Source organism: Alosa sapidissima, chromosome 12 (assembly GCF_018492685.1).
Source record: "Alosa sapidissima isolate fAloSap1 chromosome 12, fAloSap1.pri, whole genome shotgun sequence".
NCBI classification, from domain to species: domain Eukaryota; kingdom Metazoa; phylum Chordata; class Actinopteri; order Clupeiformes; family Clupeidae; genus Alosa; species Alosa sapidissima.
In genome coordinates, this window is record NC_055968.1 from 37,307,983 (window position 1) to 37,335,482 (window position 27,500).

The 27,500-nt window shown below is 43.4% G+C and overlaps 2 protein-coding genes across 6 annotated transcripts in view; one reads left to right on the forward strand and one right to left on the reverse strand.

Annotated features, from left to right (window-relative positions):
* uba52 (ubiquitin A-52 residue ribosomal protein fusion product 1) overlaps nucleotides 1-2,073 on the forward strand; it is a 2,351-nt gene extending 278 nt beyond the window's left edge. Inside the window, exons 2-5 of the mRNA XM_042058219.1 lie at nucleotides 468-581; nucleotides 688-774; nucleotides 1,161-1,263; nucleotides 1,899-2,073. Of these exons, the coding sequence (XP_041914153.1) occupies nucleotides 479-581; nucleotides 688-774; nucleotides 1,161-1,263; nucleotides 1,899-1,992 (387 nt within the window). The 5' untranslated portion in view covers nucleotides 468-478 and the 3' untranslated portion in view covers nucleotides 1,993-2,073. The remainder of the gene's footprint in view (nucleotides 1-467; nucleotides 582-687; nucleotides 775-1,160; nucleotides 1,264-1,898) is intronic.
* Nucleotides 2,074-10,028: 7,955 nt separating this feature from the next.
* LOC121678581 (homer protein homolog 3-like) overlaps nucleotides 10,029-27,500 on the reverse strand; it is an 88,777-nt gene continuing 71,305 nt past the window's right edge. For all 5 annotated transcript variants that reach the window (XM_042058214.1, XM_042058217.1, XM_042058215.1 and 2 more), the window contains 3 exons: nucleotides 15,776-15,889; nucleotides 13,515-13,595; nucleotides 10,029-12,197 (listed from right to left, as the gene is read on the reverse strand). In XM_042058214.1, the coding sequence (XP_041914148.1) occupies nucleotides 12,012-12,197; nucleotides 13,515-13,595; nucleotides 15,776-15,889 (381 nt within the window). In that variant the 3' untranslated portion in view covers nucleotides 10,029-12,011. The remainder of the gene's footprint in view (nucleotides 12,198-13,514; nucleotides 13,596-15,775; nucleotides 15,890-27,500) is intronic.

Below are 27,500 nucleotides of genomic sequence, written 5' to 3' on the forward strand. Positions count from 1 at the left end.
ATACCGAAAATCGAGTCTGTGGCGTAGAAAGATGTAGAATAGTATAACGTATCGTACAGAGCATGTGGCAAAGGCCTCCTGGTGATGGCTAAGTGGTATGGTAGATGGCTAGTTCGCTAACCATGTGGAGTCTGATAATAACTCACAGACACGTTCGAGATTTAACAGCTAACAATATTTTGTCGTGTTGTGTGCATTTCCGTGTAATGATTGGTGACATGTGACCCGATCTGCGTTAGCGACTTTGATTTGTTTTTCTAACCCCGCCGTATAAGCATAACGTTACGTTACCTTACTCGCTAACTGAAGCTAACACGTAGCTTTAGTCACCATGCTTAGAAGTAGTTCGCACTGCCTGACATGCCTTTAAGTTGCCCAGTGAATATTAGCTCAATGAATCTCCAGTCATAAGATATATGAATGCCCACCGATACTCAATTATTTATGTTATGTCACTTCTGTTGTAGAGCTTGCAAAGATGCAGATCTTTGTGAAAACGTTAACAGGGAAGACCATCACCCTTGAGGTCGAACCCAGCGATACCATCGAAAATGTTAAGGCAAAAATTCAGGACAAGGAAGGTAAGGCATTCAGTTGTTTATCTGTCTATTAATGTAGTAGTCTTCTAAACGTATCTTCACCCATACATTTAATAGTTGTCATGGTAATGAAAGTTGTTCTTTGCAGGTATCCCTCCTGACCAACAGCGTCTGATTTTCGCTGGCAAGCAGCTCGAGGATGGCCGCACACTGTCCGATTACAACATTCAGAAAGGTTATTATGTATTTACTGCTGAAGTACTGGATGATTGAACAAATCAGTATTTATTAGATTTGTGTGAATAGTTGTGGGAAGTGTTTATGTTTAATATTCCACCTACCTCGGCCTAGAACCGAGTGGTTGTGCTCATTAGTGTCATAAAGTCAGGTTTTAGATTGTTGCTGTTGGTAATTAGTCAGTATTTGGGTAAACCTGGGTATTTATTACGATAATAGATTATGTATTTATTACTTTAGGAATTGTAAACATTTAAAGCTAGGTTTGTATGGACAAAGTCTGAGGCTTTAGACTATTGGGTGAATGTAAGGAGCATGCTTGGGGTCAATGTAAGGAGCACGCTTGGCTCATGCAGGTGCTGTGTGTGTGTTGTTGCCCCTCAGAGTCTACCCTGCATCTTGTGCTTCGTCTGCGAGGAGGCATCATTGAGCCTTCTTTGAGGATGCTGGCTCAGAAGTACAACTGTGACAAGATGATCTGCCGCAAGTGAGTGCCACAGCTCCTCATGAAAGTCATGCATGTCATTGCTACTTGAAAGAGTTGGTGTCTGCTAGCATCTCCATGGCATTCTGAAAAATGATGCACAATACTTCATTCTGCCTTTCTTGGGATGGAAAATAACGTTCCATTAACCTAATTCAAAATATGATCAATCTGTCAAGAGTCCAGAAGAAAGGAAAAAAACATAACCTGTAGAATAAATATGTTAAGTATTGAGGCCATCCTTAAAAATATTGTAATATTAAAGTATTGATGGCAAAATAATTCCGCCCTAGTTGCGTCGTGCTCCATACGAATGTAAGGATATTAAGAGCTGTTCTGCGAGGCAGAGGTGGGATGTAGGACTGAGTGGGCGGAATAAATCCTGTTCAGATGGAGTCAGAGTGGTGATGTGCCTCAAGGTTCCAGCTTTACTAGCCTGTTACTAAGGCAACGGCTTTGGAAGCCTGCCAGGTTCTGCAGGTCGGTGGTGATCCAGCTGAGACCCCATCTCATTGGCGTAGCCTTCAGAACTTTATTGACCTTGGTTCCGCTGGCGTAGCCTTCAGAACTTTACTGACCTTGGTTCCGCTGGCGTAGCCTTCAGAACTTTACTGACCTTGGTTCATCTTGTGCCGCAGGTGCTACGCCCGTCTCCACCCCCGTGCCGTCAACTGCCGCAAGAAGAAGTGTGGCCACACCAACAACCTGCGCCCCAAGAAGAAGCTGAAGTAGACGCGCCGTGCTACGCTGTCCCTTTGGCCTGAGATCACATTTTGCATTTCTGGGTTAAATAAATGTTAAAAGAAAAAGAAACTGGGAATCTGTGTTCTCTCTGCCCTCGGCTCTCCTTGGATTGGTTTGCACCAGAGATGAAATCCACTAGAGCTCAGTTGTCAGAACAAGATTTGATTTGTTAGGGGTGGAAAGACTGGGAGGGGTTTTTGTCATGATGGCATCACCTCAGCCAGGGAGGTGTGGGTTACCCAGTGTGTCCACACAATTGGATTCTATTTGTGGTGGTGGCCAGGCAACAGTGGGGGGATGACATGAAACCAAAAAAAAAAAATGTAATGCCACAACACTGAATTATTATTACTTGAAAATTGAAGCTTAAATTTGACCGATCCCAAGCCCCTCCTCCCATTGTCAGTCCCATAGTTACTGTTGCTAAGTCGGACAAGTTTGCAGGAAAGTGTGCGGGCGAGAACGCGTGTTAAACATGGGTACGCAGCACCATTTAGCAGAGTGTAACAGTGTATGCTAGATTTCTGGGCGTCAAGTAATATTGATATATTCAAAAAACTGAGGCCAGAAAGGCCTTCAGTATTCGGAAGGACACATTCACAATGTCTGCTGTTATCAACGAGGTGGAACACCACAAATTGAGGACAAACCAATCTGGTGTTACGGATCTTAATGGGATGCATGTTAACTAGGGATAAACAATTAGCACGTTATCACAAGCAGGTAGTTTGCTGCAGATGTGACTGATTCAATAAACAGGTCTGTGCAAACATATGATGTTGACGTGTGCATAACAAAATCTAACCATATTTCGAGGATCAATTAAAGACGGGTCCAAGTGCTGCAGATCCAAGTTCCCACGCAACTTGGGAGAGTGGCTAGCCTGTTAAGCAGCTCATGTTGGGGAGGTGGAGAGATAGCTTCGCAGCCTACTTATTATTTTGAATGGCTGCTTTAGAAGGAAGAGTTCAAATAAACATGATACAAATGTAGGCTATTGAAAAGAAACCACTAAATCTACCCGAGTTTACCCATACAACGCACGACATATCTGCAGTTTGCAGACGTGATTTGTCTTGCACAAGACTTCATCAGTGCCCGCTTATGCTATACTTAATTTAAATGTGGGCAATGTAGTAGGCCTAATATTGTCGATTTCGAGACTGCATAGCCTATACAGCAAGGTTTTCAATCGGCACATGATTTGATCTTTAGAAGACATTGGCTATCTCTCGTTCAGCCATCAATGATGCATCGCAGTAGTCTATTCCGTTTGTTGAAAAAATGGTCATTAGCTTATTTCTGTGAACAGTCTTCTATCCCAAGTTAAACATGGCAAGGTAGCCTATGTCTAAAAGCTGAAAGTATTCTTATTGTGTGTAAGGCGATACGTGATTGAAGGTGTAGCCTATTTGCGCGTACTTCCAATTGTATGAGTGTGAGTTCAGTTCCTGCAAGGTAGGTATAATTTTTTGCGTAGGCTTATGTTGTCGTTTCAACAATGGAAACCAGGTTTAGTTATGTTTTTGTATGTAGTTATGAACACAAAAAAGGGAACATTTTCGTACACACTCAGATTTCTTTACTGAAAAGTAGCAGCCTATCCAAAGTTATGCAAAGTTAGGCCTATGTCTGTCAACGTTTCACACGGTCAGGATATCGGATGTCACTTCTACAAGTATCCCAGGCATATATTTGAACCTTTTTGAGCTCTTTAGTTATTTAGTTACTTAGGCTACTCGCAAAAGAAGCATTAGCATTCACATAACCGGCGCATTGTAGGCTACAGAATGGACACTATAAAATTCAAAATTGACCGAGGTCCTCCGACGTCCTCATTGTGACATAGTAAAAGGGGCGGGGCTTGGGATCGGTCAATAGCATAGGCAGAGAATGTCTAATAAGGGGAGAACTGCCACTCTCGGAAAACTTCCGGTTTCTGAACTGGTTGCAGTTCCTTCTGTGGTTCCACATGAGGGCGCTCGTCCACGACTGCAGAATGCATGGAGGTCTATGGAGCTGTACCCCTCAAAATCCACTTTTCTCGGGATATATTTTTTTTTCAAGTAATTTGAATATTGTATTCGAAAGGAGAGTCAAAGAAAATACACTTGGTGGAGTATTATATTTTTTAAAGTCACTTAATTGTTCTAAAAAGCCTTTCAAACGTGTCAATGATGTCACTCATTTGCACAATGCTAGCGTGTTATGGGCAACAACGACCCAAACTGTAAGAAATCAAAAGGACATAAGTACTCGTTCATTCAACTTTTGACCTATAACTCATGTTGAAGTTATACAAACTAGAATCAAATCTGAGATTTGTCAACGACAATCAGGTGAAAAAGACAAATTTAGCCGTCTAGCTCCATTGACTCCCATTCATTCTGCACTCATGGCGATCGCCCCCAGTGGAAATCTGGTGGAACTGCAACCAAAATTCGGTACAATGGGACTTAATACGGAGTGGCCAGGCTCTCCGTAGACGGGCTCTGGCATAGGCCACATATCCCGCCTGTGAGCTAAACTATTACACGTATCTTTGATGTCAATACATTGTATTGTTGGTGTGTAGGTCTAATTGAGTTCACTTAAACACTCTCCTGGGGGGTATTCCATCAACCTCGCTAAAGGCCAAACCTGGCTTATTTCGACATCACTAATTTTAGTGAGAACTCCTTTCCATTAATGAGGTTAACGTGAATCCCAGTTTGGTAACTATGGGAATTTATCAGGTGTGTGATTCTTACGTTTTTAAACGGAATTCCGTTTTTTTCGACTTGAAAATGAAACCCACACAATTCGTATAGATCCGATGAGTTTTTTTTTTTTTTTTTTTTTTTTTTTAATGGGGGGGGGTCTGTCGGTCAGAAGTAAACTATTTCTGTATAACACAGGCCATTGTTATAACAGTCGGGTTTTGTGCTTCACATCTTTCTGAATATCACGCCGCAAGTAGTGTATTCCGTTTACTAGTGGATTTCATTGAAAGTGAAAGTAGACGGGACGGGTTGATCAGCTGCGTTCTGAAGAATGCCTGATTCGTGTGTGTGGCGAACTAGTTTCTCAGCAAAAGCCATGAAACGGTAAAGGTAAACAAATTGATTTTAAAAAGACATCATACAGTAGAAGTTTTTTTTTTTTTCTCGTTTTGGCTTTGCATCGGGTTCGCTGTCAAGATTTTCCGATAATGAATCCCGTGATACTGATATTGAATTTTAATTTCTGCGCGTGTAAGCTGTGCTTGAAGTTAGCTGTGACAGACTAGACTAACCTTACACGTTTTCATAGTTTTAACCACAAAGCCTGTCTACCTTAGGCCTACTACATTGTTTAGTTAACACCTCGTCATTTCGCGTTTATCTAGCCGTTCACCTCCGTGAACCTTGCGCCCTTGTTTAAAACATATTTCAGGATACCATCTCACCTTGAGAAAACGTGACGGAGATCAAAGCTTTTGGCATACTTAGTAAACGTCTTGCACGTGATATTGAGCTGAATATTTAGTGGAAATAGCCTACTGTAGCATTGTGCTGATAGATTATTTATTTAAAGGCGCAATCCGCATTTTAACCCATAGCTCTCCATTTAGTGTGTGCGCTTAAAACTAGTGTTGTAGCCGGTTAGCCTACACAATCCTGGCGCAGTAGCTTCAAACAGAGCCTAACATTTATTTTAGGAGGAGAGGTATAGGACCTACAGTGTTACTTTGGGAGGAGAGGGAGCAATGTAATTTGATTCTCTTTGGAACTGAAATATTAACCTTCAAGTTGCAACCTCTTCAATCAGCATCAATATGAGGCCTATCACATAATTCACTATTTTGTACGTAGACCCAGAGGACTGTTAGGGGGCAGGCTATAATGTATCATCAAGTAGGCCTATAGTAAATCATTTATTCGTATATTTTCCTTTTTTTATTACCTTTGCCAATCACACCCCTGATTTATGCCACAGAACTAACCTGCTCCATAGCAGGTTAACTTTCAAGCTAAATTAAGATGTGTTTCAAAAAAAAACAATCAGTCGGAAAACGAGTCCAAAAAGATGGTTCCGTCAACCTGTGGTTTCATCACCTGTAGCCTACAACTTCAAAAATAGAAGTAGGCCTAGAAATGTTTTTTCCGACAGTGTCACCAAGCATGGATTTACACATTCACTAGCTCCAAATAATTTATGAAGATTATGCTACTTAAAATGTTTTAACTTCACATGCGCGTGGTTCTAGGAATCGTGCTACTCTACGACACCAGAGACGGTTGTATATTAAAGATCTTTGACGACACTTACGTTCGGTGGTGGTGTAACGTGCAATGAGATGGCATAGCAAACTAGCAATTTTCTTGCGTGTTCGCAGGTTCGCTTCCCATACGAAGTATTAAGGCTACATTGTTTATCACCTTGATAATGGCATTTTTAGTTATAATCTTTGATGAAAGACATATACTGCTGATAAAGGGTCATGCACATTTGGTAGGCTGTCCAGTGACCGCTTTGCCAGTGGGCTATATTATATCTGATGCAAGCCAAAGGATAATTATTCTGTAGCCTAGGCAGCTAATAATTAAAACTGTTTCATCTGTCGACGATTGTTCATGAATGTCAAATCAACTGTGTGCTACACAGATTAAATACTAGGCGCATAAATTGAATTGAAAGCCATTGCATTTCAGATAATTTTATTTCAAACACTTTGGGACTTATGGGAGACAATAGGCTATTATGTTGATGATAATTTATTTTATGACCACCTACACCTAGACAATAATTTGGAGTGAACTCTTTTAATATAAGAATAGGCTATAGATAGTTTTGAATATATGCCAAAGTTGTTTTTGAGTTTATACTATTTATTCATTCACTCGTTTTGTTAAGCATAGACTGAGTCTATGTGTTAAAGAGTGAAGCCAATCAAACTCGCAATTGATTTCAAACCATTAGCATTGCTGTTTTTAAATGTATGCTTTCATTATTTCCAATTTCTCTAGGCAATCTATTTTTTCTCTCTGTTAAATTTGAAAATCCTGTAGATGGTGCTTGCCTATCAAACAGAAATCGTCTAGTATTGTCTTCATTTTACGACATATATCATCTTTTTCGTCAATCTACTGTTTTGGTCTACTTTTCTGCCTCGTGCACGAGCAGAGATGAAGCTGAACTAAACCTCGCTTGAATAAACGAGGCCAAGATGCCGCTAACTTGAGTTAATGGGACGGCTTCAGCCCAAGTGAAAGTCTAGGCTAGTTCAAGCCAGACTATTTCTGTTAAGCGCTGCCTTCATTAGCGAGGTTGATGGAATACCCCCCTGTTGGTGTCTAGGTCTAACTAAGTCCCGGTCATTTTAAGACGTTCGTGAGCTGTTTTAACAGTCACAGGCTACTAGTTAAGGAACGTTGGGCATTTTTTTTTTGTAAATCTGCAAAAAAAAAAAATGTCACCAATAGCTTTTTTTACTATGTTCCTATAGATGCCTAGTAACACCTCCCAATTTATATATAAATAAATAAATATTTATATATAAATAATGAAACATAATTTATGTAATGAGAAAATAAAAGTTTGTACTACTCCTTGGGACAAGCCCTTTTGAGTCTTGGAAAAAACTTTTCCATTTACATCGGGATTTTGCAAACATTGTCAGAGCCAATAAAATTAATAGTAGCCTAGCCCTGCATGAGTAGCCTAGTTGATATTGACAAGCAGCTGTAACGCTCGATATCCAAACTGTATTTTAACTTTAGCTTAGAGATGTGGCTTGCTATGTTGGGATGAGGCCTTTGCAGAGTGAACTTAAGTGCAGCAGTCATGATGCTCAGCGGATTTAATAGCAATTTAGCGGGAGCGTTCCTATGTTCCCCGCTTTGTATGGGACCGGGCAACATAGGACCCTTTTTTAAAACCTTAACCCCGTGCGGGGAACATAGGACCCTTTTTTAAAACCTTAACCACGTGCGGGGAACATAGGACCCTTTTTTAAAACCCTAACCCTGTGCGGGGAACATAGGACTCGGGGAAACAGGGATGACCCCCAATTGAGCCCATCGTCTTCTATGCCAGTGTTTCTTAACTGGTAGGTCGCGGAGCTTGTGGTTAAAAAAAAAAAATGTAATTCCTAAACCTAAAACCTATTTAAAATGATACCTTATCAGATGTAATATTGGACCTGTATTTTGATAAACAGAATGGGACAGACACCCCAGTGTGCTGTGTTCATGAGGGAAAATGCCACATGGAAACAAAGCTCCCCTGTCAAAAGACAAACCTGTCAAGTACTTGAAAGATGACATCAAGACTTCACAAATGCACTGCCATCAGTGCATTTGTGAAGTGCCAAACATCAGCATGTGCCAAACAAGTAGGCCTGCAGGCAATTAACCTGTCGCTAAGCGCCACCCTTAGAACGCTGATGAGCCAATGATCCTTGAGCAGTTGTTAATGTGTTAGATGTATGCAGAGGAGGGGTGGTGGGTCTGTTGAGAGAGAGAGAGCGGGGCAGGGCAATGAATGGCTGCGTGCGTGAAAAGCGCAGCTCAATGAAAGGATTTTATCTCATTTGAATACCGGTAGTACAACAGAAAACTATTGTGTGGGGGTCCGCCACAGATTAGTCAATTCATGGGAAACACTGCGGTTACTTGACATGTCTCTTATACTGTTGTTGAGACTGTTGACCTCACAATGGGTCTGGGCCAAAGTCTGCAGCCATCCTGAGCTGTCAGGAAATGACACTTCATCTCTGACATCTGTAGCCATTGACAGCTGATGTGTGTTATGGTGCGTTCATGAGCAACTGGGAAGTGGGATAATTCTATAGCTTGGGGGGGGGGGGGGGGGGGGGTGCAAGACACACCACTGTCACACCTGAACTGGGGACTTCCCAGTTTGATATGGGGGATTTGGGAGAGCTCCCAGGAGAATGTTTTGATGTCACTCAACATAGTGAAAGATAACAAATGGACTTATTCCATGCCCAAATGAGTCACTTCATCGTCTGTTATACTCATAAATGCAGGTGATTGTGATATTAATACTTCCCAGAGTACCTTATGTGCTGTTAGCCTTCTGGCTTCCTAGCCTATCAACATTAGCAACGTCGCCCGTTGTCGTCAAGTGAACGCTCTCAGTTCGGGAGACCTACCCACTTCCCAGCCACATGAACGCACTATTAGAACCCCCTCTGGAGGACGAGCCAGAGCCGTAGGATACGTGACCTAATTCTGCAATCTCATCCTCCTTCACCTTAGAGACAGTTGTGAGTGAGGGCAGCCATGGCCGTGACTGGTTAGCACTTCGGACCTGTAACTGGAGGGTTGCCGGTTCGAACCCCCGACCTCCGACCAGTAGGCACGGCTGTAGTGCCCTTGAGCAAGGCACCTAACCCCTCACTGCTCCCCGAGCGCCGCTGTTGATGCAGGCAGCTCACTGCGCTGGGATTAGTGTGTGCTTCACCTCACTGTGTGTTCACTGTGTGCTGAGTGGGATTTCACGGATTCACGTGAAATCCCACTCACAATCCACAATTCACGGATTGGGATAAATGCAGAGACCAAATTTTCCTCACGGGATCAAATGAGTATATATACTTATGCTTAATTGTTTGGCTTCAGTAATGTGCATTTGGAAGGGATGCCAGCTAGCTTAGCTGGGCTTGTGGAATGTTGGTAAACCTCACTCCCTGACGCCTCAAGAGGCTTTTAGCTCAACTGTCAGCACGCTCGCTTCCCGATCCGAGGTGCTGCTGTTCGCGGGTTCGAGTCTGGGCGTGTGCAGGGCTGAATCGCGCAGGTTCAACACAGCGCAGGTTACACATTGATAATCCAGTTTCAGCTGCTTCAAGTGTATGCATAACTTCTATAGCAAGTGTTTCAAGAGTGGCTAAGGAAGGGAGGGAGGGGAAACAACAAAAGTCTTTAATTCTTACAGACTAGATCATGTCTCCAGGCATTGGAGTCTTTAAAAACTAACCACGGGTGAAACATGGATTACAAAATCCAAACTAAAGAGGAGACTTTGGAAAAGCATCATAACAATCTCCAGAGTACAAAGTTTATTTGTAATTCATAAGCGTCAATAATGTGCACACAACATAGTTCTGTTTAATGTGCTTGGTGTTTGTGCTTGGTGACGTCTTTACAAAGCAATGGTGTCCCTGCGGTCCACAGAACAAGTTTGAGCCAGCAGGCAGCTCGGTATTGCTAACGTTTGTGGAGCTAAAGTGTGTATTGCTAACATGTGTGGCGCTAAAGTGTGTATTGCTAACGTGTGTGGAGCGCAACTGCGCTGTGGGCTGAGGTATTCGTATTGGTCGTAAACCAGATATGATATGTAAGCCTGTCACTTCTCTAAACCATTGAACTTAAGTGTCTTTTGTTAATTTTGTTGTTTGTCGAGTTTGTTTAAGATGTCGAGGCTGGTGTTGTTTTTGACCGCCTGCCAGTAATTGCACACAAAGAAAATATTCTCGTCACACTTTACAAGCATTTGCTTCAGAATTGGGTGGAAAAAAGATGCAATAGTCCAACCACATCTTCAAATCATCTGCGGGACAGTGTTATCTCTGTAGTTTGGCAAAAGGAAACACACACCCACAGCGTGTACTCCTGAACAGTTGAACATGCAGCAGTGAAGAAACCAAAGTTGGCACTGTTCTCCCATCTAGAACTTCTTTCTAGAATAGATCTCTGGTCGGAGGCCATTAAAGGTTATCTTACAGCCCTAGAACTTCTCTCTAGAATAAAGGGCATCGTACAGACTAGAACTTCTCACTAGAATAAAGGGCATCGTACAGACTAGAACTTCTCTCTAGAATAAAGGGCATCGTACAGACTAGAACTTCTCTCTAGAATAAAGGGCATTGTACAGCACTAGAACTCTCTAGAATAAAGGGCAACGTACAGACTAGAACATCTCTCTAGAAGGACTGGCCTGGACTTGGGTGGGACCCTTACCTGGGTCAGTTGCTTTTAGGAGAAGGATTAGAAACAGGTGTGGTGAGAGGAGAGGGGTAAAACTACCACTGAGACAAAACCAGCTCAAAGACATGCCGTCCTTTAATGGCATCACATCCTGTGCCAAAAATAGCACCTGACCCCCTCCTGAAATCCAGCGGTCAGTCTGAGGTTTGATGGTTCCAGGCCGTTTCTGGAGCTGTAGAACACCACTGTCCTCAATCTGTCCTATGCACTCAGTACTGTTCGTCCTCCTTAATCTCTCTCACACACACACACACACACACCTCCTAAACAGTCTCCCAGGTGGCCAAACATATTCCAGTACACTTCAGGAACAACCAAAAAAAGACAAATTGAGTGGAAAGAAAAACTGCTCGAACTCCTTCAACCCGCACAGTACGGCCAGGCCTCTGGACAGTCACGCTCATGTCAACATGCACCATCAGCCGAGAGCCGAGAGCATCACTCCAAGTGCACCGGTCTTCTGAGGTAAGAATGGACAGTGTCCAAAGTTCTCATGTCCTCAATGTCTGGTGAGTCAAACTTGAATGAAGGTGAATATAATGACTTGAATCATGCATTTAAAAATACAAAAAATGTCTCCTAACACTGATACTTAAATAATACTTGCATTAATCACATGATACTGTATAGAGCTCTAATCCAGCTTCATCCCAGATCATCCCATGACTTAAACACATGATATACTTATACACATAATGATGCGTAAAAAAAAAAAAGACAAAGTTCTTCCCATAATTCAACTATAGAAGAAAGCAAAGAGACAGATGAAGAGAGTATTGAGATTGATAATGCAGCCTACCCAACACCACAGATCAACAAGGGCATTTCTTTAGTGCGTGCGTGTGTGTATATGTGCGTGTGTGTAAGTGTGCACGTATTTGTGTGTGCGTGTGTGTGTGTGTATTTGTGTGTGTGTGTGCGCTTAGTGAGGGTGTTTGAGGACACGCTGGAGCGTGCTAGCCCCTCCCCACCCCAGTCTCAGTGCAAATGTCCTGAGCCGAGCGTTCTTCCTCTCCGGCTCCAAGGACACAACTATTTGTCGATGAGCTTGGCGATACTCTGCCGGATGTCGTTGAGGTCGGCGATCTTGACGTCCAGGAGGCCAATGATGCGCCGCACCTCGTTCTCCGCCTGGCCGTGCTCGTCCCGCGAGGACGCCAGCGTCTGTTCCGCCACCTGCACACGCTGCTCGAGCTCCGCATTCTTCACCTCCAGATCCTACAGAAGCACAACAGACAACAGTACTGACACAGTCCAGATCCTGCACACAGACACGCAACAGACAACAGTACTGACAGATCCTACACACAGACGCACACCAGTACTGACACAGTCCAGATCCTACACACAGAAGCACAACGGACAACAGTATTGACAGATCCTATACACAGACGCGCAACAGACAACAGTACTGACACAGTCCAGATCCTACAGACAGACGCGCAACAGACAACAGTACTGACATAGTCCAGATCCTACAGACAGAAGCACAACAGACAACAGTACTGACACAGTCCAGATCCTACACACAGAAGCACAACAGACAACAGTACTGACAGATCCTACAAACACAACAGTACTGTGTGTGACGTAGAAATTAATCATAAATTACATCCCCACATCCTGTTCTGTTTTTTTGCTCCCTTCCACCAGGTGGCACTAGTGAGCATATTACACACTACTACCACCATAGCAACCACAAGCCTGCTGCACATGTGTGCCGAGACTCTCCTATACAACATCATTTCTTCATTGGTCCAAAGTGACTCACAGCACAGATACATACAAAGTGTGTTAAGTGTGTGTTAAATAAGCGCAAGACTCTGGGTGTGTCTCAAGTGTATAAGAGTGCCATGCTCATTACAGTTGAATTACAGCTTAGTTTCATTATTTAATAACAAACCTTATAACTCCACAACATTTAGAACACATGGCAGTTATAATACCACTACTCCAACACATTTATTACACTTATAATACCACTACTTCCACAGACCATTTGTCATGTGACACCGTACTGAGACTCCAGATCCATTCATGTTATCAATATGGCCTGATCAGGTCTGTAACCGCTCCAGATCCATTCATGTTATCAATATGTGTGTCTAATTCCTCCATCGCTGTGGTAGTAGCTTCTGCATGATTAAAACCCACATCTGTCTCCCTCCCAGCGAGTGGCTCAGTGCGAGACAGCTGAGTGGTGCGCTTGGCCATCTCCACCTCTACACGTTCACCCACATTTACATACAAATGGGGAAGAGCTCCACTCCCAGAGGTGTTATATGATGACATGTCTGTTTATGGAGGATCGACAGCATCTGTGAAGTCTGCAGTAGCACCTGAGTGTGTTAGCACTAGCACCTGATAGGCTATCGCTGGAGCGAGCATCTGGGAAACCTGCATTAGACTGCAGTAGCACCTGAGTGTGTTAGCACTAGCGCCTGATAGGCTATCGCTGAAGCGTTCCTCATGCTACCTGCTAGCTCATCTGCTAGCTCATGCTACCTGCTAGCTCATCTGCTAGCTCATGCTCACCTGCAGTCTCTCCTGGGCCCCTTCCTTCTCCTTCTCCAATTCATGGACGTCCGATTTTTTGCTCTGCAGACTGTGGATTTCCTACAAATAAAAACATTCATGTAAGATTTCACATGGGGTTGCACTATTGGGGCGTTTTCACACCTTAAAGTCCGGACCAACGTTCATGTTTAGTTACATTGAATACATTTGATCCGATTAGTTAATGGTTTCACATTGCAATTTTTCTAGCGAACTAAAGAACTTTGCATTAACTTCCCTGCATCCTGTCGTTACCACCTACGTGCGCTGCGTCTCCCTTTGATTGGTTTGTTTACAGGCATGCGTCTGACGTTGACATGTCAATTCAGTGGGTTTTCCTACCTAAAAGCACCGCAGATTTTTTTAAGCTTCAGAATTCAGATAGCATTGCTCTGCTGTCCTTCGTATCCCCCCTCTCTCATCCTCTCCAAAAATGTTGTAGATGTCGGTATTTTAACACATTTTTTTCTAATTTACTTTTAGACCAAATTGTCAGACTTATATCTTATCTAATACTTTATCTAATTAAATAGGCTAGGCTATATGATCTCCTCCACTCCCTGTATGCATTCACAGCTCATTTTAGACCATTTATTATCCGTTATTTGGTAGCAAGCTGCCTCAACTTCCTGTAATTGGTCCGAAAGTCCGAACCATCCAAAAACCATGTTTTCATACTGCAAACAAACCAAACCATGGTTCAGTTTGATCCGGAGCGACACCATCTCTTTAGGTCAGACCAAATTTTGGTCTTTTGATCCGGACCGTGGTCTGTGGCACCTTTCTCACCTACAATTTTGGTTCAGACCAAACTGAAAAGTCTGAAGGTCCGGACCAAATGGGGTGTGTGTGAAAATTCCCTTATTCCCCTCAGTGTGTGTGTGCGTGCGTGTGAGTGTGTGTGTGAGTGTGCGTGCGTGTGTGTGTTCACACTACAGTTTGTGACTTCTAGGCCTAGTTAGTAGCAGCCAGTGTGAGAGCAAATGCCAGCACACCATTCCACTCTAATGACCACAGCGAGGTTTTCATTTTCAATGAGTAACAACAAGCACAGCAGTGTCCCATCTGAGCATCCTGCTTTTGCACACGTGAGTGAGGGGAAGAATGGCTTCCATTATTTAACAGACGCTACGTAATAGCTCTGACACAGCTAGATGCAGCCTGTTTAAATTAAACATGACCTGGTGCATTCTACCCCATCATGGCTGATTACCCACCCAGGCACCTGCCATGGCCTCAGCTCTGCCAGGATCTGGATCTGCTCATGCTGAGAGCAGAGAAGGCGATCTAGCTCATCCCCCAGAGCTACGCTACGCTACGCTCCCACAGCCCATAAGCTGACACAGTCAGCCAGGGAGAAGTGCCCTTTCATTTCATTAATTAGGCCAAGCCGGGGCATGTCATTATGCTAACACGCTAGTTTAAAGCCTGCTTTATGATGAAACACGAGAGCAAGATGGCTTGCTTTGAACAATCAGCATTTTATTCCTGCCTAATGGCGTGTTTGGCAATACCTCAGTGGTAAAAACAGTGCTGTTGCTCTACGCGTTGCCACTGAGCGAGCTTTCACCTGCCGCTGCTGCCAATCAAAGCGCCTGTGTCTTTGGTCAGCAGGGTCCTAATGAGTACAAATGTACCCACTGGACCCCAGGAACCTCTGCACTCCAAATGTGTTTAATATAATTGGGGACGGTGCGCAGAGCAGACGCTGTACTCTCTCTCTGTCCCTCTCTCTCTCACTCTCTCTCTCTCTCCCCCCTTCCTTTGCGTCTTTCTTTATCTCTCTCCAAACCACTGTCCTGTCTTTCTCTCTTTTTCTTGATGCCCCTTTTCTCCCTCTCTCTCTCTCTCCTCTCTCCCTTACCCTCCCATTCTCTCTTTCTCTTTCTGGCACCTATCCCTAACTGGGTCCTGGACAGGCACTGATTGGGCAGCGTTGGCAGGGCAGGTGAGGTGTGGGCAGGGGGGCAGGTGAGGTGTGGGCAGGGGGGCAGGTGAGGTGTGGGCAGGGCAGGTGAGGTGTGGGCAGGGGGGCAGGTGAGGTGTGGGCAGGGCAGGTGAGGTGTGGGCAGGTGAGGTGTGGGCAGGGGGGCAGGTGAGGTGTGGGCAGGGCAGGTGAGGTGTGGGCAGGGGGGCAGGTGAGGTGTGGGCAGGGGGGCAGGTGAGGTGTGGGCAGGGCAGGTGAGGTGTGGGCAGGGGGGCAGGTGAGGTGTGGGCAAGTGAGGCGTTGGTGCTGTTACCTGGTCTTTGGCCTTCAGCAGCTCCTCCAGCTCGTCCAATGAGCGGCTCAGCTGGTCTCTGCCTGCGGCCTCGCCTGCCTCAGGGCGACCAACCTGCGTCTCCAGCTCTGCCACCTGCACAGAGATTAGAGAAAAAGAGAGAACATCCAGATGCATAAAGAAGAGCAAGATGAAGGAATGAATAGAACAAAGGAGAAGAGAGAAAAGAGCTAAAGATGAACAGAGAGGCAGGAGTGTGTGTGTGAGAGAGAGAGTGAGAAAGAAAGAGAGAAGGGTGTTCTGCCTGCATCAAGCAGAAGGGCATACTGTTTCAGTTGAACTACGAAGACAAGGGGGCTGAACACAGCATTTAACATGAACAACCACAATAACCACTAAACCCTGTGTGTGATCAAAGGAATAATTAGTATGGGGTATTATATTTAGGTTAGGGTATTATATTTAGGATGGGCTATTATATTTAGGTATTATATTTAGGATGGGGTATTATATTTAGGTTGGGGTATTATATTTAGGATGGGGTATTATATTTAGGTATTATATTTAGGATGGGGTATTAGTATAGTATAGTATAGTATTAGTATATATACTTTTTTGATCCCGTGAGGGAAATTTGGTCTCTGCATTTAACCCAATCGGTGAATTAGTGAAACACACTCAGCACACAGTGAACACACATTGAGGTGAAGCACACACTAATCCCGGCGCAGTGAGCTGCCTGCTACAACGGTGGCGCTCGGGGAGCAGTGAGGGGTTAGGTGCCTTGCTCAAGGGCTCGAACCGGCAACCCTCCGGTTACAAGTCCAGAGTGCTAACCAGTGGGCCACGGCTGCCCACAATTATAATACCTAATAATATAAATATAAAAATAATATAAATATAATACCCCAACCTAAATATAATACCTATTATATTTAGGTATTATATTTAGGTTGGGGTATTATATTTAGGTATTATATTTAGGTTGGGGTATTATATTTAGGATGGGGTATTAGGTTGGGGTATTATATTTAGGATGGGGTATTATTATATATTAAGGTGTGCTGTAGAGTACCGTATGCTCTCTCTCTCTCTCTCTCTCGTCCATTTACCTCTGTACCTTTTCTTTTTTCTATCTTTTCTTTCTATTTTTTACTTTTTCTTTTTACCCATCTCCTTTGTTCTCTCTATCCTTTACCATCCATTTCTTTTTTCATTTCTTATCTTGCTCTTTCCATTCCCCTGTTTATCTTTCCTCTTCCACACAAACAGTGCCCTTACAAAAATGAAATGTTTGTGGCAGATTTGCAGCAAACTTGTGGGTGATTTGTGGGAATCAAATGAGTTCACTAGAAAATGTTGTCAGAAGTTGGCAAGTGTTGGCCACTAGAGGCTAACTTCCAGCAAAGTTCTGGCAACAATGAGAAGTTTTCCACTAGTGGCAAATTAGTCCAGTCATTTTAAGCCAAAATAGGGGTCAAGGTTGAACAAATTGCAACACAAGCAAACTTAACTGATTTTGAATCCTCAATATGTCCTGAGTAAGGGAAAAAAGCCCCGAAGAATCCCGATGAAAGTTTCGAAAAAGACCCAAATATACCCTATTCATGCGCCTATACAGTATTTTTCTCACGTGAATAGGGGGAAAAAATTAACCTTCACATATCACCATGAAAATTACTGAGTTGATTACTTACATCAAGACAAACCAAAAATGTATTATACGTTTTTTGAAATTGTTTGTTAACATGGGCAAACAGGGCATAATGTAATTACGTATAGTTAATTTGTATACATACCACAACAGAGCTAATAGTCCAGGCAAAGGTCTGACCCAAAACTAATTGCAACAGAATTTATTTTCACATTTTAATATTTAAATTGGTGATCTTTACACCATAGTAAAAGACCATGAAAATCCAGTTGGTGGAAATGTTAAAATGAGGGTTGTTTTATCCATTATTCTTCAGCAAATACTGACAACTGTAATTAGAATTGAATCATGAAGTGCTTCGAACGGCTAGTCATGTCACACATCAAAGCCACCCTACCCCCCACCCTGGACCCCTTCCAGTTTGCATACCGAGCCAAACAATCCACGGAGGATGCAATCTGCTCTGCCCTCCATCCAGCCCTCACCCACTTAGACAATAAAGACTCATATGTGAGAATGCTGTTCATAGACTTCAGTTCAGCATTCAATACCATAATACCACAACAACTCATCAGCAAACTGGACAAGCTAGGATTCAGTACCTCCCTCTGCAACTGGCTGCTGGACTTCCTGTTGCAGAGACCACAAGCAGTACGTGTCGGGGACAACACCTCAAGCACTCTGACCCTGAGCACGGGGGCCCCTCAAGGGTGTGTGCTCAGCCCCCTGCTCTTCACACTGCTAACACATGACTGTACAACCACTCACAGCTCCAACCATCTGGTGAAGTTTGCGGACGACACAACACTGGTGGGCCTCATCACTAAGGGCGATGAGGCTCACTACAGAGAAGAAGTAGACCTGCTGGCTAAATGGTGCAAAGACAACAACCTCCTGCTAAATGTCAGCAAGACCAAGGAGATTGTTGTCAACTTTCAGAGAGGCCACAAACAACTGCCACCACTGTCCATCGACGGAGATGCTGTGGAGAGAGTGAGCAGCACAAAATTTCCAACACAGCATCACTGGCGAAGAAAGCCCAGCAGCGCCTCTACTTCTTGCGCAAATTGAAGAAGGCAAGTGCCACGCCTCCCGTCATGACTACATTCTACAGAGGGACCATCGAGAGCATCGTCTCCAGCAGCATCACAGTGTGGGGCGGAAGCTGCACAGATCAGAACAGGAAGACCCTCCAGCGCACTGTTAACACAGCTAAGAGGATCATTGGAGCACCACTCCCCTCCCTGCAGGACATTTACACCACCCGCCTCACCCGCAAAGCACTAATGATTGTCAAGGATACAAACCCACCCTGCACACGAACTGTTCAGCCTCCTGCCCTCTGGAAAGCGGTACAGGAGCCTCCGCTCCCGCACCACCAGACTGGCAAGTAGCTTCATCCACCAAGCAATCAGGATGCTGAACAATCTACCCACTCTCCCATCACTGACAGCCCCCCCACCCACCAGCCAGGAACCTAGGAAACTAGGATCCTGTCTACCCTAACCCCCCCCCAACACCGCCCTGTGGAACTGCACTGTGACTGCGAGGCCTAACGTGTTGCTGCTTCACATCAAGCCTGATATACTTGAAATTACTGCATACTGCATATCAATGTAAATATACAGGTCACACAAGCACAAGTTTAAACTTCATGTAACTGTTAAGACTATATAAATATACAACACAACTAACTCTATTTTTTTTATATATATGTCCTATATTTCTATTTTTGATACATACATGTTCTATATTTCAGTCTTGCGCTTTAATTTAATGTTTATTGGCTATGTCTATGTCTATAGTATGTCTATGTCTGCATGGGAAAGTAAGAAACGAAATTTCAATTCTTTGTATGACCAGTGCATGTAAAGAAATTGACAATAAAAGCCGACTTGACTCGACTAGAATGTTGTAGAATACACATTCTAAAGAATATCTGACCCCATCCAACTTAACATGGAATTTTAGAATCTTGCATTGTTGAGGAACATTCTTTTATTTTCAAAGAGTGAATTCCTTTGGCTTATTTCAGACTGGTTTGTTGCAAAATTGGTGTCTATTTTTACATTGTGGCCCTTTGAATCAATGGAAATGGTTGTTGAATCTTTAAATAGAGCCAAGTGGGTTTTTGCATGTAAGTGTTCCACAATGTGTAATCTGTACAAACACATAGTTAGGCATTATTCAGCCTAGGAAAGTGGTTTTGGTGTTTACGTAATCGGATTTAGAGGTCACTGAAACATACAGTATATCACACTAAAGTATCAGTCCATCATTTTGCAAGTCTTATAGTAATTGACCTCTTGCCCAGGGGTTGACTGATATACTGTTCGTCCAATCAGAGGGGCCTGTATGATGCCCCTTTACTTTGCACATTTTTTGTCTAAAACAATAATCGGACAGCACAGTATGTTTATGTTAGTGAATGCAGGAAAATTGTGAAGGCAAAGTTGAAGATGGACATGATAATGTCCTAATTCAACAGAAGGGTGCAGATGGGATAACTGCAGTTAGCCTCCAAGTGACTCTATTGTTGTGACATCTGGCAAAAATGCTATACTAATAAATATAGTTTAAGATTAACAATTAACAATGCATGCCTATGCATGGATCATGGTTTTACCAAAGTCATAGAACAGTCAAAACTATACATATTCTAAAACTATATGCACTGTACATTACATTCTACACTCTGTTGTTACATCCAGAATAAAGAACTATTCTTTCGCAAGCCAGCCTCAAGTTTTACCTGCTCTTAACTACACTGGAATCTACTCGGTCAACTGTGTCTCCATTTGGAATTAAGGAGACAATTTTAATAGCATTCTTCAGTTGGTGTTTCCACCCAGTTGCACGTGAAATAAGGAAAAAACAAGATTCATCCTGAAGAGGACAACAGCCTGTTTCAACGGTGAGTCGTTTTTAATTATTCATGCTACAAAAAAGAACAGAAATTTGCTGTTTTTGGGTTATAGTTTGACTAGAGTGTACCAGTGGGTTGAGCAAGAAGAAGTTTTGCCTGCAGCTGTCTAGAAGCCAACAGTCCTGCATGTTTTGTGTATATACAACTATTTTGACGTCGTAGCATTTTGAGCTTTGCATTCTGTTTTTTTTTTCATTTTGTGGATGTTTTGAGATAGATTTTTATCTCTTGGCTAATTTAGTAGTGGTGACTGACTAAATTAGAGGCTAACTGTAGCTTAAGGCTAAGTTAGAGTTTGTAGCTACTGTTTTATGTGCTTGTTAGTATTTCCCCCTGCGCTGTAAGACAGTGTTTCAAGTCTTATTCTGTAGTTCTATGGTGCAGGGTGTGAGGCTGTAACAAAGAATGACTGGATTTGGTGTGGTGCATAGCTGAGGCTAGGCAGGCATATTGTTTCGCGGCGAGGCAGGAGAAATTTGATAGTGCACAGTTTTTATGTGCTTGTTAATATTTTGCGCTGGGCTGTAAGACTGCGTACAAGTCTTATCCTGAATGGATTTGGTGTGGCGTCAACCGAGGCTGGACGGGCATATTGTACGCAGCAAGACAGGAGAAATTTAATAGTGCACGGGCTAACTATAGCGGTCGCTAAGTTAGAGGCTATCATTAGGAATGTTCATTCTATGATAGAGTTTTGTAGTTACTGACTGTTGTATCCACATAGTGTTTTGGCGGAGTCTTTCATGTGCCGGATAATATTTCTCGCTGGGCTGCAACCTGCGTGCGCTTTACAGCACTAATCAGACAGGAGATTATTGATCAGGGCACAGCGTTTTGAATTGCCTGAGGGAATCAAGCGCAGTTTTCAGACTGGCCGAGAATGCACCTCAGTTTGAAGTGTGAAATGTCATTTCTGTTATACGCGTCACAAGTTGGGAAACACAATTTGTTTTAATGTTAACATCTCAAGGGTAAGCAGTGATGCTTGAAGTAGGCTACGTAGCCTACCAGTAACATCTTGTTGGATATCTAGCTTTTCATTTTAACATCTAACATAACTAACACAATGTTCAGTAAAAGGAACAGGGCCTGTGCCAGCCAGATCCCTACAACTGAGAAAGGTGGGATGGCACCGCCCCAAGTTAGTGAAGATGAAATAGTTACAACGGTGAGAGATTTTTTGAACGGTCATCTCAGGATAGAGGAGACCGAGAATAGGATTGAAATGAAATATGGCATTGTGAATGATGATGATAATTTGTGGCCTATGGCCGATTTGCAGCGAGCATGGGGGAAAATGCAACGTCTATCCGATAGAAATAAGCTGCCATTGTCTTTAGTCATCTTGAATCAAGCCATGCTTAGGCGCGAGGCTGCCGAGAAGAAGGAGGCGGCAGAAAGGGTTGATGCGCTCAAGAGAGAATTGTCTGAGCTTAAGGCTGAAACATCTGCTCTAGCAGAGAAGGAGAAGTCGCTAAAGGCGGAGAAGGCTCAGGATGAAATAAGGAGTGCCCAATGAGCCGATGCCAACTTGTTTAAATGAACAAATTCTGCCGGTTACAAACCACATCCAATCTGTTTGTGATGTTGAAGGCGAGAAAATGATCTTTAACAAGATACAACATGTGACCACTTCTGTTGAGCCTGCTAAAATGTGGATTGGGCAAGCATGTCAGACGCTGCCTAAAATGGATAGCCTGGGTTTTACTGCAGCTGTTTGTGCAGAGGTTGGCAGGGTGCTGGGCACCCAATGGCCATCCCATGGTTTTCATCACCCACAATCCTTTACAGGAGTTGAGAGAATGAATCATTTTTTGAAGGAAAGTTATGATAAAGGCCACCAGGAAGGTTTTCCTTGGTTTGTGCCATTGTCACCGGTCATGTGCAGTGTGAGTCCTACCAACAACAAAGAGACAGGGTTTGGCCCGCTTGAAGTCGTGACTGGAAAACCTATGTCTGCACTTGTTTTGTGTACTGCGATTGTACATTTGGGATCAGATGCTTTGAGTGCATATTGTTCTGAATTGGCTAAAACATTCAAAACAGCAGGCCATCAGTTGACAATGGAGTGTCACAAGCATCTTGACGGGGGACACTCCCCACCTGGCCATTGGGCGATGATTAACGACCCACTCAGAGTCTTTGAAGCTAACTGGGAAGGGCCATTCCACACGTTGTTAGCAATTGATCAAGCCGTAAGGATGCTGAACTCTCTCCCTCCTCTCCCCCCTCCACCCTCAGCTACATAACATCCTGGACATTGGAATCCAAAATGGCCGCCTGCACTACTCCACTTGCACACTTGCACACTTGTACACTTTACAACTGGTGTTGTTGTCCTGAAAACACAACACTTCTGCTGCTCTTACATAACTTGCACCACTATGTCACTTTCTTCTTACTTAGGTCAAACAGAACTACCCAAGCCTTTTATTGGCCTGTATTTGCACTAGTATTTTTATTGACTGTCTATGCACAATTTCAACCACATTTTGCTGCTCTTATTTTTTCATTATTATATGTGCCCTCTTATTTACTTATTTACTTACTTTTTTATTTACTTATTTACTTACTTTTTTGTTTACTTGAATGTTATGTTTGTCTGTGGACCTAAATTGGTAAAATATGTCTTGTCTTCACCGTGGGATAGTGAGAAACGTAATTTCGATCTCTTTGTATGTCTGGAACATGTGAAGAAATTGACAATAAAGCTGACTTTGACTTTGACTTTGACTTTGACTTTGATGCAGTCTCAGACGACCGGCTAAACCTTGAGTCCTGTCCTAGAAATTACATGATGCTGAACCTTAGGCTATTTGATGAAATGATATGACCCTTTTATAATTTGATAGATTCTTGTTTTCAACTTAATTTGCATGCATTTTTCCAATTTTCTGTGAGCATTAGTATACTGCCGCTGTTTTTTGTTTGTCATTTCAGAAACTACTGTCCGTGACCACAACCCCCAAACAGCCGTTTGACAATGACACCAGCAGTGATCATAGCGACATGGGAGTGACCCCAGGATGCACAGAGTGGATGACAACCGTGATCCTGACAATGATGGTTTTCATATCAGACGTCCTCCCACTGCCGGACCACAACCAGATGTTGGATGTCAAGATGGGCATGAATGGGACTATATTTGTTTGCGGGAAACATGCATACCCATGTTTGCCCTCAAACAGGGAAGGAAGTTGTTATGCCGCTCCGACCCAATATTTCTTAACGGATACAGAGTTACCTTCTGTTATGGACAAGATTGCCAATGATACTATAGAAGCCCTATCCGCAATTAATGAAGAATTATATGCCATTCACAAAGTAGCCTTACAGAATAAAATGGCTCTGGACATTATACTGGCGGATAAGGGTAGCACATGTAAAATTCTGACACAAGAGTGTTGTTTATTGGGAATCATTCAGATTTTAATGGAAACCTTGGTTCCTACTCTGTCCATTTATGCAATTTTCAGGATTTGAATATCAGTTACCTGACTACAAGAACACCACACATAGCCCCAGTTAGAATTAGCTGACTGACATTAAGGTGATAACTGAAAACTCAGTAAGCATATGAGTAGAAAGGATGCAAGTTGCCCCTCTGGCTTGTGGAATGCAAGTGCCGCTGCAATTTGCAGGGTAGTAGGTGAATTTTTACCTCATTTATTTTTTTCCCCTCTGCAATTGATAAAATCAGAGGTTGTTTTACAAATAGGTTTTTCGCGCCTACCAATGAGTTCAGGAACTTGGCATCCTAATTGTAAAAGACATTACACTATAGAAACATTTTTGGTATTTTGTAGCTTCGTACATTTGAGATTCTGATTTACATTACATTTGGCTGACGCTTTTTAACCAAAGCGACTAACAACATGGTAAACAGTAAGTTTTAGAACAATTCTCACAATTTTAGGACAGTTTAAAAAAAACATTAGAGTACAGTAAGAATAAGTGCGTCGGTGAGTGCTGTTTTTAACAGTTACTTGTCAGTTTAAAACGGCTGGTGAGTGCTAGGATCAGTAAGACTTGTTGTAAGTGTTGCTATGAGAGTAGATGTTCTCTAAAGAGCTGGGTCTTCAGGAGTTTTTTGAAAGTGGAAAAGGATGTCCCTGCCCTTGTAGGAACTGGCAGTGTGTTCCACCAACGAGGAACAACGAGGATTTACTTGACCACTACACTAAAGGAAAGGTTTGATTGATAACAATCTAAGTTTTGTTTGAATTGTTTTATCGTTTGGCGATTATAAACATTTTTAGAGTTTTAGACTCTTACTTTTGAGAGATTTTCTTGACCACTACACTATAGGAATGATTTGATTGTTTTGTTTTTTCTTGACCACTACACTACAGGAAATGATTGATTGTTAACAATTTTAAGTTTTATTAGAAATTGTTTGATCATTTTGATTTGTTTGTATTTGCCTTTATTGTGATCATATATGTAGTTGATTTATAATCAGACGGGGGGATTGTTAGATTTTAGTGGTTTTCTGTATGTCATTCTTTTGGTTCTTTGTTTAATACTGCAGAAACTGCGAGGACAGGATGTTTATTGTAAGCAGACAGAATGTTGTCACCTTACAATAGCAAATGGTGTACCTAACTAATTGTTCCCCCACAAGACGTCTTAATTCAATAAGGCTATATCACTGTCTGTTTCCCCCCTCCAATTTGACCCCAGACGTGAATGTATATTCTGGTATTATAATTAGCCAGGAGTTTCCCAGATCTTTGCTTCAGTTTCTTACCTTGGCTTCACCTTGCAACACTGTGCTGTGCTGTGCGTACAACAGGGTTACCAGAACTCTGTTGTTACATCCAGAATAAAGAACTATTCTTTCGCAAGCCAGCCTCAAGTTTTACCTGCTCTTAACTACACTGGAGTCTACTCGGTCAACTGTGTCTCCATTTGGAATTAAGGAGACAATTTTAATAGCATTCTTCAGTAGTTTGCACAAGGGAAGATGAGCTTTTAAATGGTAGCTGGCGGGTGTGAGTGGTACGCAGCTGTGTTTGGGCCTACAGGATTTTATCTGAGATTTGGTTTCATGCATGAACTTAAATAACTTGACGCCCGTTTCATGACGGAAGAAAGGACTATCATATATTGTTTGCATTCCTTGGTGAGCACAGCGAGGTACGATATGTTTCATTCATAGTGAGCGCAGCGAGGTACGTTTCATTCATAGTGAGCGCAGCGAGGTACGTTTCATTCATAGTTATTCAGGAAATGTTTGCACATATGTATGGTCTATTTTGCTGTGTAGTTAACGTTTGTCGCCCTAAATGTTTGTTCACGTAAGGATGTTTGTAGCCGTGAAAGCAAGTGTGTGAAATGTTTCTATGTATGTTTTCAATACAGTTTTCACGGTGCTAAGGTGACGATGATGGATTAAAAGTTGAACGTATGCTGGTTTGACGAACTAAATAAAGAACACCTTATGCATCAGTCGAGACTCTCTTTTTGGATCCAAGGGCTGCTACAGAACCTAATTTGCATATGACATTGCTGCAAATTTGCTGCAACCTTGCCAAAAGTGAAGCGCAACTGTTTGCCAGAAACCTAATTTGCATGTGAAACTATGACCTTGGGCACACCGCAAACCGGTAGCTGTTCATACAGATTTTCAAACAGTCCACATATGAGGGATCTTCCTGTCAAATCCACTCGTCACCGCACTGCCTCATGGGATATATTGCACTCATATATTGACTCATTAGCATCTCCCAGGCGCCTGATTGGCTGACCAGAGACAGAAGCAGATACAGAAGCTGAGATGCTGCGTCTCGTAATGCTATATGAGGCGTGTGTGTGTGTGTGTGTGTGTGCCTGGCGACTTGTAATGCTATATGAGGCGTGTGTGTGTGCCTGGCGTCTCGTAATGCTATTGAGGCGTGTGTGTGTGTGTGTGCCTGGCGTCTCGTAATGCTATATGAGGCGTGTGTGTGTGTGTGTGTGTGTGTGTGTGTGTGTGTGTGTGTGTGTGTGTGTGTGTGTGTGTGTGCGTGCCTGGCGACTTGTAATGCTATATGAGGCGTGTGTGTGTGCCTGGCGTCTCGTAATGCTATTGAGGCGTGTGTGTGTGTGTGCCTGGCGTCTCGTAATGCTATATGAGGCGTGTGTGTGTGTGTGCCTGGCGTCTCGTAATGCTATTGAGGCGTGTGTGTGTGTGTGTGTGTGTGTGTGTGTGTGTGTGTGTGTGTGTGTGCCTGGCGTCTCGTAATGCTATTGAGGCGTGTGTGTGTGTGTGTGCCTGGCATCTCGTAATGCTATATGAGGCGTGTGTGTGTGTGTGTGTGTGTGTGTGTGTGTGTGTGTGTGTGTGTGTGTGTGCGCCTGGCGTCATGTCTCGGCACGCCACGACAGCCCGGGAGATACGACTGGAGGGGGTCTCGCCTCCCTGCCCACACTAAACAAGCCGCAATCGACACGATAGCATCATGGCATCACCAGACAAACCGGAGACTCATATTAGACAATCTGGCTGCTCTGTGCACTTGCTTGTTCTTCTGTAAAGCATTTGGAAAAACGGTGTAAAAATGAGAAGGTGCAAATGTACGGAGACAACACCAAGTTCAGCTGCACACAACGGAGAAGAACTGGCAACTCCACAGCTGAGCAGGGGATGTAGGAGGCGTCTCAGTGCACCGTGTCTTCATTACCTCTGAGTGCACTGCTTCCTACCGAGCATTCCTCTTTTGTGCACTACCGAGCATTCCTCTTTTGTGCACTACCGAGCATTCCTCTTTAGTGCACTACCGAGCATTCCTCTCTTTAGTGCACTACCGAGCATTCCTCTCTTTAGTGCACTACCGAGCATTCCTCTCTTTAGTGCACTACCGAGCATTCCTCTCTTTAGTGCACTACTAAAGGTTCCTTCCTGGCATGCAAGCAACCATGCAATGCAGCAAGAAATTAGCTCTGTTCTAGAGTTTCAGAGTGTTCTGTTAGAGTGAGATGGAGTGGATCAGTGATGACCCCTCAGGAACGTTTGGAGAGAGAGAGAGAGAGAGAGGGAGGGAGGGAGAGAGGGAGGGAGAGAGAGGGGTATCGTCAGAGACGGTTGAAGGTCTGCAGACCTATCATAGTTCTGTGTGGTGGAGGGGTGGGGGGGTGGGGGGGGTCATTTGTCTTGTGTAAGTGGGGCAACAGGGCAACAGGGC